At 38.9% G+C, this 15,507-nt stretch overlaps 1 protein-coding gene across 4 annotated transcripts in view; it reads right to left on the bottom strand.

Moving 5' to 3' along the window:
• Positions 1–9: 9 nt before the first annotated feature.
• The window catches only part of TOGARAM1 (TOG array regulator of axonemal microtubules 1), a 44,553-nt gene continuing 29,055 nt past the window's right edge, over positions 10–15,507 (bottom strand). The window contains exons 10-23 of one of the 4 annotated variants that reach the window (XR_012673742.1): positions 15,326–15,495; positions 13,996–14,164; positions 13,532–13,666; positions 12,647–12,800; positions 11,955–12,060; positions 11,313–11,548; positions 7,607–7,765; positions 6,884–7,010; positions 6,457–6,575; positions 4,806–4,995; positions 4,419–4,512; positions 3,623–3,842; positions 2,738–2,824; positions 10–1,018 (exon numbers count right to left, since the gene is read on the bottom strand). Coding sequence is in view for 1 of the 4 variants with exons in the window: in XM_075150658.1 (XP_075006759.1) it covers positions 765–1,018; positions 2,738–2,824; positions 3,623–3,842; positions 4,806–4,995; positions 6,457–6,575; positions 6,884–7,010; positions 7,607–7,765; positions 11,313–11,548; positions 11,955–12,060; positions 12,647–12,800; positions 13,532–13,666; positions 13,996–14,164; positions 15,326–15,495 (2,126 nt within the window). In the remaining 3 variants the exon portion in view is untranslated. Of the gene's footprint in view, positions 1,019–2,737; positions 2,825–3,622; positions 3,843–4,418; positions 4,513–4,805; positions 4,996–5,824; positions 6,011–6,456; positions 6,576–6,883; positions 7,011–7,606; positions 7,766–11,312; positions 11,549–11,954; positions 12,061–12,646; positions 12,801–13,531; positions 13,667–13,995; positions 14,165–15,325; positions 15,496–15,507 lie in introns of those variants that run through there. The other 3 variants (XM_075150658.1, XR_012673744.1, XR_012673743.1) reach the window with 3 other exon arrangements.

Genomic DNA, 15,507 nt, shown 5'->3' with positions numbered 1-15,507 from the left:
GCCGCAGCGTTACAGAAATAAACCGTTTATTCGCGTCAGGTTCCCGTGTAAAACGCGTACAGTACCGGCAGCGGGGGGGACGGGGCGGAGGGGGGGCGCGGGTGCCGCGGCCAACGGCCGCCGCTTTACAGGCATTGCCAGGGGAAGGGGAAGGGCTGGTTTCCCGCAGAGCGGGTCGCCGTGCTTCGCTGTGAGCTGCCGGAGTTGTACATTCCCGTGCAGGTGAGCATGCCCAGCCACCAAGCAAACGTTACAGGACCGTAACAGCAGCCTCAGCAAGCTAATACTGCACAACTGTGGAAGTGGATTAAAAAAATACATATTTGTCACAAATACCGCACAAAACCCTGTTGTACTGCATCGTTATCTCCAGGATTTTCTTCCACTTATCAATGTAAAGCTGAGTGCTAAAACAAGTCAAAACATGACTGTGTGATAAGTGTATTTATTCATTAGCAATCTGACATCCACTACTACCAACAGGGTGCTGTGCTGTATCTTCTACAGAAACGTGCCGACGAGCAGGAGGGACTTTCCCCCGTCACCGGGCGCTCCCTGGGCCGTGCTGGCGGCAGCGGGGGAGCCGGCCCCAGCCCAGCCCCGCGCCCCGCAGGCGCTCCCAGCAGCGGCCGTGGGCACGGGAAGGGCAGGCACTGCGAACCGGCACGGCGGGGATGGGCCCACGCCTCTCCATGTAAACAGTTGTCCGTCCGTCCGGGTCAGTCGGCTGATTGAGTTTTCACGCACGTGCAGAGATCGTTATTTTAGGTTGCTATCTCCAGAAATTCTTCTAAACTCTTCTTGATGTGCGGTGGCTGAGATGCTGCGTGAGTTAACAGACTTTCACCCATTTGTGCAAAAAGTGCTTTCGATAATTTCGCTGTGGCCGCCCGGATGTTTCCTCCGGCGCCAGGCAAAGAGCCGCTGTTCGTCATATTTCCCAGGAGGTGCCAAAGGACAACTAGAACCTTTTGCTCCACAGCGTAAGGCTTCCGTGGGTATAACTCTGTAACAAGATCTGCAAGAAAGACAACAGGTCATCCAGTGTTCGAAGACTATTTTTAAAATACAATTCAGAAGTGATCCCCTGCTTTGAGAGGAGTTTAAAAGCACTTAATGTCAAACCATTTTCTCAAAGCAACTAATGAAGGAATGCTTGCTATGCACAAGGGCTTGTCTGTTGTTGCAACAGCATCAGCACCCCAATAAAAGATACCAGCTTTCCCTAAAAACACCCCTTTTGTCATCTCTCAGGAGTTTACACAGCAGCACTGGTACTGCTGATAATTACAATTTTCCATTAAAGTAAAACAAATAAAAGAAACAATGTTTTTTTAAATTTTTTTTAGTTTGGGTTATCATAAGGACCTTTATTTCTCACAGTGCACTGTGTAACATTCGATATTTTATGATTTCCCCTCTATCTCAGAAATATGCAGTAGGTATTTGAGTTTAAGGAACAAAGTAGCCTTATACTATAAATATATACAAGATGAAGCATTTTCCCTATTTAGGCAATTACATCATGAATTAAGTATTTCATCTGCAAATGTTTGCCTTTTTGCTAGAACGGACTCTTCTGATACATAATACAAACTACTCCAGAAAATCCCAGCAAAAGATGAACTGTTTAAAAGTTGGTAACTAACACATTCAGAAAGCATAAATTTTGGAGTATTTCAAGAACAGACTGTCCATTATGTTATTTAGTTCAATTTCATAGCTACTACACCCAGAACTACTCTGAAAGTAAGCCAAATAATGTCTGTTTGGTTCAAGCATATTTCCCATAAAGACATCTCTTGTTCACTTAAAACATCAAAGGAAAATGCAGCACTTCTGCTAGTAATAATCCCCAATATTAAAATATGCATATAAATTCTAATTAAAATTTGTCTTCAATTTTTAAGCAGTTTGTCTTTAAACTTCTGACACCAGTTTAGGAAGAAGAGCATTATGCAGTCTGCCATCTTTGTGGTGACTGCAGCTCAGCTTGCCAGCTTCTCTCCTTTACAACTGAATGCCAATACGTCTTTGCAAGAGCCTTAAAATGAGAACAAGACCCACTGTGAAAAGGAAAAAGGTACAGAAGTAAAATTCAGGAGTTAGTGGGAGCCAGCCTTAGAGAACAGTGTCTTTTCTGTGCTGGGAAACCTCAGAAAAAGCAGTCACTCGTTCCTTTCATTTCTTCCTGGCAAGAGCAGGAGGGAGCGAGCACTGTGAGAGGGAACATGACGTGAAGCAGGCAAGCGAAGCAGGCAAGCGAAGCAGGCAGGCAAGCGAAGCAGGCAAGCGAAGCAGGCAAGCGAAGCAGGCAAGCGAAGCAGGCAAGCCTCCGCTCCTCAGCCAGCCCCGCGCCCCTGGCCCCGCGCAGGAACAGATGTGGCCGGGCAGAGGTAGGCATGTGGGGACCCAAGTCTCAGTACATCCCACTCAGTTACTGACAGAAGGAACCTCATTACAAAACAAAACTCATTCTCTCTGATTCCGTATTAAAATTATTATGAGCTTAAGGTATTTATACGTCTTCCAGGGGCATATCTGACTACATAATAATCTTTTGTTTTGTCAGCAATAGCTTCAATTTGCATTAGAAGTGGGTGAAATTTGACAACTGCTGCATCGTTGGCAACTGTGACAGAAGGGAAGATATACAGCCACCACCATCCTACAATGAACTTGCCTAATTAGGATGGTACACAAACAAACAAACACATAAAGTAAAACATCACTCTACCAGCAAGCTTTTCTGTCATGTCTTGTTTTGCTTTTCCATTCAGAAACTGGGCTTTTGTGCAGAATGGCTGGAGGAGCAAATAGTTGTCTAAATGCAAAGAACAAAACACATTGAAATTCTTAAACATAAAATTAAAACGGTCTGGAAATAAACACAATATGGAAAAATGTAAATAAGAACATTTCTTATGATATATTAACTTCAAAAAACACAGTGATGTACTTAATGGCATAAAAGCACAAAAAAATACTCTTAACAAGCCCTAACTCCTAGAATCTGGTAGAACATAGCATATTCATTTACTGAAAATACTAAGATTCTGCTCCAAAGCTAAAATAGTTGAGGAAGGAAAATAGTTGTGGCATACCCAAACCAGCGAGAATTCTAGTTCTAGTTGTTTAAGAGATTCAGCAGTGTGACAAGCTTCTGGATAATGAAACACAGAATCACGCAGAATGGTTGAGGTGGGAGGGGACCTCTGGAGATCATCTGGTCCAACCCCCCTGCTCAAGAAGGGCCACTGCAGCCGGTTGCCCAGGACCATGTCCAGACGGCTTTTGAGTATCTCCAAGGATGGAGACTCCACAGCCTCCCTGGGCAACCTGTGCCAGCACTCAGTCACCCTCACAGCAAAACACACCTGCTATGGAAAAATAACAAACCCACCTACACACTTATGACAAGTCCAGCTAGCTGTATTTCTTTAGTGGACTAGCAAAATACTAAGATGATTTGTATGGTTTAAAAAGCGTGAGAATAAAACCAATGATTCGTTACACAATGTAACGATTGGATGGAAACTATTGGAAAGAGTAACTCTTTAAATTTCGAATTTAATTAATACAATTAAAAATCTTGCAAATTAAGAGAGAGTAAATTACCTACCTAAGTGTTGACACAGAGCCTGAATAACGTTTGTGGCAGCTGCATAAATCCCTGGATTTTTGGAGTTCAGGTTGTTGTCTACCATGGCAGGAATTAACATGTTGATCACAGGTGATAAATTGTCTTTCAGCAATGGAATCATCTTGTGCATTGTCTCCAAAGCAACCTGATTGACTTTACTGTTTGAGTCATGTAAGCGAGACTTGAAAGCATCGAAGATCTGAAAAAGTATCCAAACAGCATTCATCGGAATTAACAATTAATGTTTCAGGTGGATATTACGTTTCCTGCTTATTGTAACACTTTAGTTGCCCACCTTAGCAAAAGACGGCTCTGATATGCAAATACCTGAGATATGTTTTTTTTAGCAAGTAAAGCAATGTTTGATATTTTTATACTGTGTATTATTCAATTGTATCTCATCTCATCTGAATTTGAATCATTCCTATACAATGTAAGGGAGGTAAACTAGCCATCTGTAACTTTCAGTATGACTAATACGTTCTGCAAACAAGTATTTTTAGCAAGACATAGCTCTATTTAGCAAAAAGAATGTTTTAAAGATTTCAAAAACATTCACAGTTAAGATACTGCGAAGTTTCACAGAAGTATTTCATAGTTCCACAGCAAAGAGACACTGCACTGTTAGAAGACAATTTTGGTTTTCCTTTCATTGTATCTATCTTTAGGTTACAACTTGTTGGACCTCATCATTGTATTTTTCTCCTAAAGAACCTCCTTTCCTATTAGAAAGGATACTTACTTTAAGTTTATCATAATAAAGACCTTTCCTCACCTTCTCCTAGATAAACAAAGCAGGCAGAACTTGAAGCTGTGTTGCAGAGACAGTTCCTCAGATCTTGATTAATCCTTGCTGCTCTTTTTGTAACCTGTTCCAATATTTTGATATTTACTCAGCAGAGGCATGAAAAACTGCACGCAGTATTCCAGAAATAGTTCAGAGTGCTATCTATAAGTGAAAACTTTCCGCTTCTTCCTCCTATTTACTTCCTTTACCACCTTTGTAGCTTACTTATCTCCCCCTTGAGCATACCTCACCTATTCCTCAATGTTTTCCTGTTAATCAGACATTCTTATTGAAAGGGGGAGCCAAGTTTTTTATCAGAAAACTTTGTGACACAACTTTAAATTCCTTTGAAATAAAATGTTTTCATACAGTTACCTTCACAATGTTTGCAACAACAAAGCCTTGATTGTTCTCTGTATCTGATAACAGCTGCTTAATGCCATTTATTCGATCACGGAAGTCTTTTGCATTCAATAAACCTATAATGTCTTTAACATATTCTTCACTTTCTAGTGAATTACGAGGAGCTGTTTTTCTTGTGACTTCACGGACTTCTGTAGTCTCTCTATTGGAAAGGAAGAAGTTATTCAGTGAACACATAAGCAAGCTGAAACAGGAGTCTTTAATCTCAGACTTTTTTTTTCCATGTAAGTGCAAATATCAGCAGTAAACAGAAAATCTTCTGATGAAGGACTTTGACTTTAAACATGGTGATTTAAAAAAAAATCACCTAATAGTAATTGTTGTTCCTAAAATCTCAATATACATTCCACTCTAAATGCACCTATCACACGAGAGATAAGCCTCAACCAGGCAGGAGCCCTGCCCTGCCAGAGCAGCGGGGTTTGGGACCACTAACTGTTGTGAACTTCCGTCACATCAATGGGTCAAAAAAAAAAGTTACTGTAGTTTAATTCTTTATTCTCGAAGTACTTTAAACACTGATCCCAGTCTAGGTGGCACCTAAGCAATATGCCATGCTAAGATGGAAATTGAACAACTCTTCATAGAATATTTTGAAACAAATTTTCGGTAGCATCTAATCTTCTTATATACTCATGGAAAGAATTACAAAATCTGTGGAATCACTTCTCTGTCCAGATAAGTATCCTACATTCACAGAGCAGTCCAGACAGAGTCGCTAGCTCATTCCTAACTCGTGAACAGAAGTCTTTGATGGAGAATGGAATAAGCATCTTTCTTGCATTTTCAAATTCAAACCTATCAGCTCTGAGAGAACAAAAGGCAGCATCAAAATCTCCTGTCCTGCTAGTGTATCACAGGCCACTAAAAGTACCTGAATCAAAGATAAGAGAGTCTTTGGCATAATGCAGTAAGTAGCACCTCTTCTAAGAAAGCAGACATGTAGTTTTACATGCCAAAGCACACTTTACCATCAAATGTGGAATTAGTTATTATTTTGAATAGTAGAGAGTGTGTTAAAGAAATCTGTTCCTGAATAGACACACTTTCTTCAACCTGGAGGCAGTCACAGCCCCTATGAACTCTATATTCTTGGATGCAGTTTTTTGGCTTGGTTTAAATTTTGTGGGGGCTTCTTTTTCAGTTCAATGGAAGACCTATTAGAAGACAAAACAGAAAACTAAAAATGGACAGAGTATCATCTAAAACCTTCAGCATCCCGAGTTAGGATCTAACTAAATACTTAGTGTCCAGGTAAGTGCACAAATAGATAATTTGTACTGTGGCTACCACGAGGCATGTTTTTTTTTCTGTAGAGTCTGAAGGGCAATATCTTGAACTGATGGTGACACGGATCTCCTGTGAATTCCAAGTGTTTTGTGTACCGTGTGTATTTTCATACGCAGTCAATAGACAAATTAACTTCAAAATGCACACAGCCATTTTAATATTACCAATTACTCTATTTAACAGAGTTTATCTGGGACATGTCAAGTTTTTCCTTTTCCTTCAGGTATGTTGAATTTTCACAACCTCTTCTTGTGGTGAGGCTATTCTGCTAGAGGTCAAGTTACTAACAGGGTAAAACACTGAAGATCATTACCTGTCAGTGATGTTGAGAGCATCTCTGGAAGTAGATGATGACCTCGAATGTCCAACACTACTAGTATGGGAACGTCTTCCTTTTGCTGAGGGTGTATCTAATGGCATCTCCCCCAAACCCTGCACAAAGGTGCAACCATTAATTAACATGGCTGGTAGAGTTCTGCACTTCTGGAGACCCTGTAAAAGCAAGTCTGACAGCCATGCAAAGTATAGTAGCAGAGTACATTTCATCCAGTGTATCTGCAAGGAGTTAAGGCATGCAGAGGGCAGCTAATAAGCAGTACCTTGCCATGCTGTAGTCACTTGATTACTTGTCTTGCTCTGAATACACTCCTCCCGTTCCCTGTAGGCTCATTGTCTACACCTAATGAGCACTAGTACAAGTTTATGTTTCTCTGCTGTTAAACAAGAGCTTTTCCATGTACCTTTTCACGCAGATTGCTAACAGATTCCTTAATGTAAGGCAAATCCTTGGTTGGCACATACTTTTCAAGTGTGTTATCAAAATCAGGATGAGTCATCATACTGAAGAGCATCTTTCGACCATAATACCTGCAGGGCAACAGACCATGACATACACACCCGTAAACACGGATTTGCTTTGTAACTCTATTGATAATTATAGGTGTGTAATTCCAAAATATGAAAGTGCAGGAAGATTGCTGTCTATATGTGTAACCAGACACCCTTTTCATCCTCCCACAAAGAAACTATGTTCAAGAATCACTGCTTAATCAACAACCAAGCAAATTAATGAGAACAGTCTTCCATTTCAGCCATCTTTAAACAGGATGGTCCAGCCTTGTCAGTCAGACAGCGTGGATCCCAGTGCCAGCATTCCCTCCATGGCCTTATATCTCATCTGTGCCCAGCAGAGCGTGTCCTCTGAGCCCCTCTTTTTCCAGCAGCCAGGGTGGGCACAGCTGCAGCAGGCAATTCAGGTAATTCCTGTCACCCATGCTTTCTTAACAGTCTTGGCAGTGTTAGATTAATGGTCGGACTCGATGATCTGGGGCTGTTAAAGGGTCTTTTCCAACCTAAATGATTCTGTGATTCTATCCTCCGTCACTGCAGAGGAAAACACACTGAGCTATGCAGAGGTTTCAGCCACCTGGAATGTGCTTACCTTAACTATTACCCTTACTAACCTTGTTTGTTGTGAACTATCCTGTGCAAACCTGGCTATTGCAGGGAAAATCCGATCAGCGACAACTTTGGTTCCAGACAGAATCCGCTCCGGTCCCATACGTTCTACAATGTCCGACAGGTGCTGGGCTGTGCATCTTCTCACCGCTGAATGCAGATGGCTAAAGAAAACACAGCTGCTTAGTAAAAACTCATCACAGGAGCTAAACAGCAGTATTTAAGTGCTCTACCAAATATGGTATAAGAGTTTTCTTTTTTCATCTTTAGCATAATCTACAAATAGTATACTGCTGATATGCAGATAATTATTCTGGCTGTATAGAAAAGACATTGTGGAGCAAAGACAAATAACTTTATTTAAAAGGATAATGCATTGAATTAAATTTCATTTCATTCACTTAAAATCCCAAACTACAATAACACAGAATGAAAAATGAAAAATTATATCCTTTTTGTTTAAAGTCAATTTCAACCACTAACTGCACCTTTTGGATTAATAAAACTAGTAATTTTCTTCTTTTTAGAATTTAATTTCTAGTTTTCCTTAAAATAATTGTAAAATATTTTAGAAAGCACGTTACTACGTGTTCTTTCCATCAGCTTTAAGAAAAACAAGTTCCTATGCTCAGAAATACATCATCCGTATCTTATATCAATTTAAAATCAAATAAAGCAGTATTCTATTGACTTCTAAAAATCTTGCAGAAGTCTATTTTCTACAAAACGGGGGCTGTTAAACACCTGTGCTGATGAAAGTGAGAGAAAAGCTGGAAGCAATTTTCAAACTCGTGCAGCAAACTAATGTTTTATATAAATTCTGCTGTACCTGGTGATCCCACGTTTTCAGAGTACACAATTCTGCAAATTCAAACTTTTCCAATTTTGTTTTCATCTTTGGATTAAAAATCCTACTTCGAGGACCTTTTCACTGCACAGTAAATGAGACGTTTGTATGGCTCATCGTCCATAGGGAAAAACACGTTTAAAGGAGAGAGCTAAGGAAAAGAATTGACTTGGTAAACCACATCAGTGGCTCCCCAGCTTTGCAGTTTGACATGAACATCCAGCGTTCTGCCTGAATGACTATGTTCCCATTTCACCACAATTTTCGTTTTCTCTGGTTCCATAGATTACCATGGCCTCCCTGGAAGTAAAGCTACCACTAGATTACACTGCTCAAAGCAGCTTCAGCTTGCGCAAAGACAACTAACCGGGTCTATTCAAACTGCAAAATGTGGCAGCTCAGAACACAGTCCAGGCTGCAAAATCTATCCGGTAGCGTGGCTGCTCCCATGCTGAACTCCCTGCTAACGTAGCCATCCTCCCAGCTGCTGCTGAGCTACCTAGTGTAAGACTAGCTTTGGCTCGTGCTCGGCACCTGCAGTTATGTCTGTACAGCAGCCACACGGCTCAGGAGCTTGGGAGAAGGGAAACAGCAACAGACTAACTCCTGCCGGGTGTACCGATGGGAAAACAAGGACTGCGGGGCTTCAAGACCTCACTCCGTGGAAGGAAATAAGCCCGCGCTCCCTACGGATGCCCGCTGACCGGCAAAATAGTTGGAAATCTTTTTGTATGCACATAAGACCTTAGAATTAAACACAATTCATACAGATAAGAAACATGATTTTAAAATTTCTGAAATACAATCACTTTCAGATCTAGTCCTGGAATCACGCTCTTGGATCAAGCATCTATTCATAGAGGTGAGTTTACAGTCCAGTATCTCACAAAGGCAAACAAAAACGTTTTTAATTAATCTTGGTAAAGTCAAAAACAACTTTGTAGCTGATGAAGCAATCAGTATGTCTGTCTACTCAGGGTTGCAAGCGTTAATACTTATGATCACAGTAGGCTTGAAATGTGTTGAGCAGAAGTAGGTAAATTTTAAAAGGTCTTATGAATTGTAGGCAAAACCGTAACTGTTAACTTGAATACGTAAGTTGTGGTGAATATAAGCAACTCAATGCATAACTCAAATTCAGAAAAGATACCCTTCGTGTAATTACACAGTTGCGTCAAACAACCTTTCCACTTCATACTGCAGACACAAGTCATTTTTCTCCCAAATTTCCACTTTGAAAGATAATTCTCGTATTCATTGTTACGGTCTCTAGAGAGGATAGCTCCGTATGTGCCGCATGGGCTTTGTTGCTAATATGGCCAGAGTTTCCTGAAGCCAATACTAGAAAAACTTTAACTCGCAGTGCTATTTAGGCCATCCACTGATGTGTCATGCATAAAAACATACTGTATCCTGTGATTTAGACACTGCTTTGACTGAAGTCTTCTTAGCTGTGAAGAAATTAATCCCTGCTTCAAATGCTGTATTCAGTCTCACAGCTCAGATAATTTCCATGCCTTAGATATCTGAAAATGTATCTGAGTTCACAAATTGGAGGGGTCAACTGTTTATAGGTCTAGAAGAATCTTAAGGATAGGTCAGTGTGTTTGAATCTGCCACTGAAAACGGAGAGATCAGATGTAGCCAATTATGATCATGAGTATTGCTCAGCCAAGGATTTCTGAAGAAAAGATGGGAGTACGTAAACAGACCACTTTACATGGCTTCTGAATTAAAGCGATGTGCAGTTACTGTCTGCTGCTCTTAAATTCATAAAAACAACTACGTGCGGGTGCGATTCATAAATAATTTTAATCCCAAGGCTGATATTTGCTTTTGAGTTTAAAGTTCAGGTAATTGCAGTATGGTTCTCATTGGCTTTCAGGAGACAGAATCAATACACTCCACAACAACCAGCTTCCCAGGAAACAAAACAGGAAACAAAACATTTTGAACCAAGACTAACTCTTATGGTTTGCAGCCGTGCAGAAAGTCTAAGGATTGATTTATAACGGAGCATCTGAAATACGTAATGGAAGGGATAGGCTACGAGAAATGTAGCCTATTAAATGTCATCTAAGTGATCACAGATAAATGAGACAGTAAGTACAAGTAGGTATGTATCTAACATACTGGAATGCCTAATGGCTTCATTAAGTATTGCTGTTACAGTGAATGAGGATACAAAAGAAAAAGAACAACACGCTTAACAGGGAAAGTGAAAGCAAGGAATGTAACTTCTACTACAGATGAGGTGAGATAGAGGTCAGAATCAAACCATGCAACCAGAAATGGAAACTTGTTATGTTTGAGGTCTCAAGAAAATAATGGCCACCACCCCTGTAAAGGAAATTAAAATGCAGACAAAAAGACTATTAACCAGCTAAGTCTAGAGAAGAACAGGAAATCAACCAAGACAGTTGCAGCTAGAGAATTGTATGTTATAAATCATCTTTCTAAATAAAAAGCAGTGCTGAAAACTGAAAAAGACAGGCATTCGATTGCAGAGCAAGTGAGAAATGAGAATGCTATGTGAGCTTTACTAGGCAAAACAAAATAGCAGTTTCCTAAGAATACTGTACTAACTGTGAATAAAATTACTGAAGTGTTGCAAAACGCCCAGAAAATATACCAAGCTCCAAAATCAACAGCCAACTTTTTACATAATGTACAGAAAGAAACAGGAGGGCTACATTTTACTTTTATGCTAACAAACGTTGTCCTGGGTAGAAGTTTTGCAGAGCTGACTTACTGTATTTTCAAATTTCTGCCTATTGTATTTTGATTTTTTTTTAAAAAGACTGTATTTGATAAATTTAATCTATTCACAAGTTATTTCTTTATAAAGTCTTTATAAGAATTACCTTTGCCCTCCATTTATAAGAGAACAAAGTGCACGTGCTGGAGTCACATTATTAACCATAGCCTTCAGTGCTTTGTCTACCTCTTCCCTTATAAATGTGTTGGATTCACCAGCTTTGTGCAAAAGGACTTTTACTGTATTATCTAGTTCTTGATCCATGCTCTTTTTCAGGTAGGTGAACAAATCCCCTAAACAGACCACAGCAGCTCGAGAAACACCTGAGCGTAAATTCTTGACCTGCACACAGGAAAAACCCAAACAAACAATGAATAATGTTTATAAAATACACTTTAAAATAAGCAAAGCTTAATGTTTCCCTTTGTAATTTTTAAGTAACATTAACAGCAACTGAGAAATACATTTCTAACTTGATTCACAATGTGTAAGAATTAAAATACATACACATGAAAAATGTTATAAAGTTACAATCTAAATTTTTTTCAGTCTCTTAGCAAATCAGATCAAGTGTTGGTATCTGAAGTATGCGCTGCTTTGCTGAACGACAAACTCATCCTTTTGAGACTGTCCAGCAGAGGAAAACTAACCACAGTTGAACATATCATTTCACTTCAGTGTATCTGAGAGTTATAAAATACATATGCACACATATGGTCAGTGAAATATTCTGATAGTAAAATTTAACCTCTTGAGCCACAGCCAAACTTGTTTCATGTAGCTTTGCAGTCAGAACAGTTGCATGGTAGGCAGACAAACATCTAACAAAGTTCAGACCTTCAATTTTCTTCTCCCTATGTAAAAAAAAAATTTAAATTCAAAACACTTGCAAATTTTCATAAAAATATTAAAACATAGAATTCTAAGAAACCAAATAGCAAACAGATTGTAAAATAAAGCAATGACATGTAATGTAAGAAATTCTTTCAAAGTGAGTCTTTCTTTTAATGTGATAGTAGGACTATTTTAGCATACCAGTCTCTCAATTCTTTCCTTCAGTTCTGTCCACAGCTTGCACTAGTGGCAATTGATGGATTACTTTCCTTCCCAAAGTTGAGAAGGCAGCAGCACTGTAACCCCATTTTGCCAGAGCACAGTGAAGCCTTATATTCCACAGAAAATAGCAAGAAGGTATTGGTGGGGGCCCTCTCCAGAACAGTGCTTAAACTTAGACATCTCTACATGGCTCTGAAAGCTTAGCTATTAAGCTTCAATTTAACTCAACAGTTTAATCTAGATTTGGACTGATAAAAACTTTTTTCTTTTTGCTCATATATCACTTGCAATTCTTCTCACTATTTTTGATGTTATGTCCATTTTGCTGTTTTTCTTAAAGCCTTCTACATTAGACTCAGGTTGTAGATAGATGTTTACACCTACCAGTCATCATCAGCTAAAAGTGTCAAAGCTTCTGTCAGTGCCGTTTCTGGTTTTGAAAAGGGCTGCAGCTCTGATGGGTCCATTATTTCTGGGCTATGAGTGACTGATGGGGTCCGATCTTTATAGCGTCCTCGTGCCCCATGAGAAATTTCATCTACAAAGTCATGAAGCATAACATAATTAGCATAATCTGAAGAAAACAATTCATTCAAAGGAAGGAAATATTAAGAGTTTGAGGTATATATAGACTGCTGCTACTAAGGGACCAGGTTTTCAAAAAGACCGCTCTCCCAGTTACATCCTCGATGATTCAGCATTTCATTCATATGAGTGAGTCTTTTTTGCAAACAACTACCACTTTAAAAAGTTGCAAACACAAATGTATTGGGTTTTTTAATGTAAAAATGGATGTACATGGTGCTGAAGAACAGTGTGGTAAGGCACAATATGGTAAAACTTAAAGAGCCACTTGAGAAATTCTGAAGACCTTTGACCATCATCAGTATGAACTTCTATTCTGAAAAGATTTCTACTCCATATTTTAAAGGCATCTCAGTGACAAAATGTACCCAGAAATGTTTTTCTTGGAGATAGAAGGGAGTCAATTTGCCATTAATACATTACATCATTTAAGTTGCTGAGCAATTAAAAAATGCTCTAGTGTTTCAGAAATCTTCCTAATAAATTACAGATGAAAAACATTTCAAGGGAGAACAATGAGGAATTCTAATCCCCTTCACCACCATCCCCAAAGGACTAATCTTCCAGAGCACCTCAGGTCTCCATTGTACATATTAATCATATTAAACCTGATTTTATTTTGGAACTGTCCCACTCCACATATCCAAATATTTTAACAGTCTTTAGTTTACTGTAACAGCTTACCGGAATCTAGCAAGGCTGAACATTTTGTCTTCTTCAAACTGGATGTTCTTTTTAATGAAGGATTCAAGGCAACGTTTTCTAATGACAAAGATACATTTCTTGGCGATGTTAATATATCCCCATAGAGATTTAACTCTAGAAAATAGAAGGAAATGTCCAAACTACAACAACAACAAATCAGAAAAAAGGAAAAAACTAGTATTTTCAGTCCTAATTTGTCTTTTGAAATTTTTCTTAACTTCAGTCTTTCAGATACTTCCCATAAGCACTTTACTCTCCACCATTTGCATTATAAGACGGACAACAAATGACTAAAGGTAAACTGCAGTGTAAAATTAATTCTAGTAATACCTTATGTCACACTAAACAGTCATAATTTTTGGTAATTATCACAGAATTTTAATTTCCAATTCAGTAGCATTTAACAGTATATTATTCATTTAAGACAAAACATTAATCCTCACTTTCTGGTGTCATTTTCTCTGGTTCATTCAGTTTAAGTCTTTCCCAAGGGTTTTCTTCCTTTTCTTCGAGGTCTTTGACTTCCTGATGTTCTTTAAGACTGTGTTCTTTTTCATCTTTTTTCTTCCGCCTCATCTTATCCTGGGCAGATTTTGACATGGCAACTTTTATCTGCAAAAAATTAATGCACCCATTATGATATGCACTATAATATAATGCACAAGCTACCCAGTAACTTATTACCCAGTTCTTGATATTGTCAAAGGTAAGCATGGAAAATTACTATTTTCACCATTATTCTACAGAGCAAAAGGAAATTATTCACATAAACATTAAATCCAATCCTGAAAAGAGCTGAATGTGTGCTGCTAAGTAGTTCTACTGGCAAAAAGAAGACACATTCTAGGTTTAAACATTGCAGGGAAATAATCACTTACTCTAAAACATCGGAATAGTTAGAGAACTAAGGTCTACAAGGAAAGGTCTTCTATTCCTTGGCAGCGTTGTGTAGTTTCCTAGAATTTTAACTAACAAATACACAGGCTGGGCTAACTCACTTACATTTAAGCACACAGTTTTTTTTTTTTAAACAGTGGTCTTTAACAGTGTGATCTGACCCTACTCTCTCATGTTTAAGACGCTTACAGTTCCCCATGAAAAATTAGTAACATTTAATACATTCCTCCATTTACTCCTTTGAATTTGATTCCTCCAAGTATTCATATCTTCAGTGGAAGTCAGAAAATTAAGACACTGTTTATCAATAACTTAAAGTTTTAGTCATCTTAAAATATTACTTTAAATGCTTTCAAAAAGACTTGTGATTTTAATTTCAAATTTTTTTGTATCACACTTCATTCAGATAAATCTTGCTCCGTGTTATAACAGATGTGAATAGTATTTAACAAAGCAGCACCACTCCTCATGAAACCATATCATGGGACAGATATCCAGACAGTGTTTTTTAAAAAACTTATGAATGGAGCTATATTAATACATCCATCCAGAAAACAAGACATGATCAAACTCAGCCAGTTCCTCCTTCTGCATTTCTATGTGCTGTGGGAGTCAGAGAAAAGGACATTTTCCATTTTCAGCCCTTCTCCCAGAGACTTCCGAGTTAGGTGGGGAGCTTCTGACACAACAATTTGCCATTATAAAATATCCAGGTGGAACCATAAAGAAAAAGCCGGGAGAAGCAGCTTGATGGCCACAGGCTATTTTAATCAAACTCTTGTTTACCATAACATAGAGACTGCAAAACTGTATCGAGCTGTATTCATACATAGGAAAACAGGAAGCGAGACAATAAAGTAGTTCTGAAATTCTTACCTCTTTTTCACTTTCAACATGGAAACGAGAAGCACTGTTCTGCTGGATGCTTCTCCCACAGATCCCTGATGATGGCTCAGTCTCCTCTTTGACAGCTTGGTCATCTCCATTCGCTACACACGTTATGGACTGGCTGTATGTTCGTGCAGAAGGAGGACTTCCAAAAACACCTGAAAGGCATA

This window comes from Calonectris borealis, chromosome 5 (genome assembly GCF_964195595.1).
Source record: "Calonectris borealis chromosome 5, bCalBor7.hap1.2, whole genome shotgun sequence".
In the NCBI taxonomy this organism is placed as follows: domain Eukaryota; kingdom Metazoa; phylum Chordata; class Aves; order Procellariiformes; family Procellariidae; genus Calonectris; species Calonectris borealis.
Note: the sequence above shows the minus strand (reverse complement) of the source record. Positions and strands in the feature narration are given on the sequence as shown.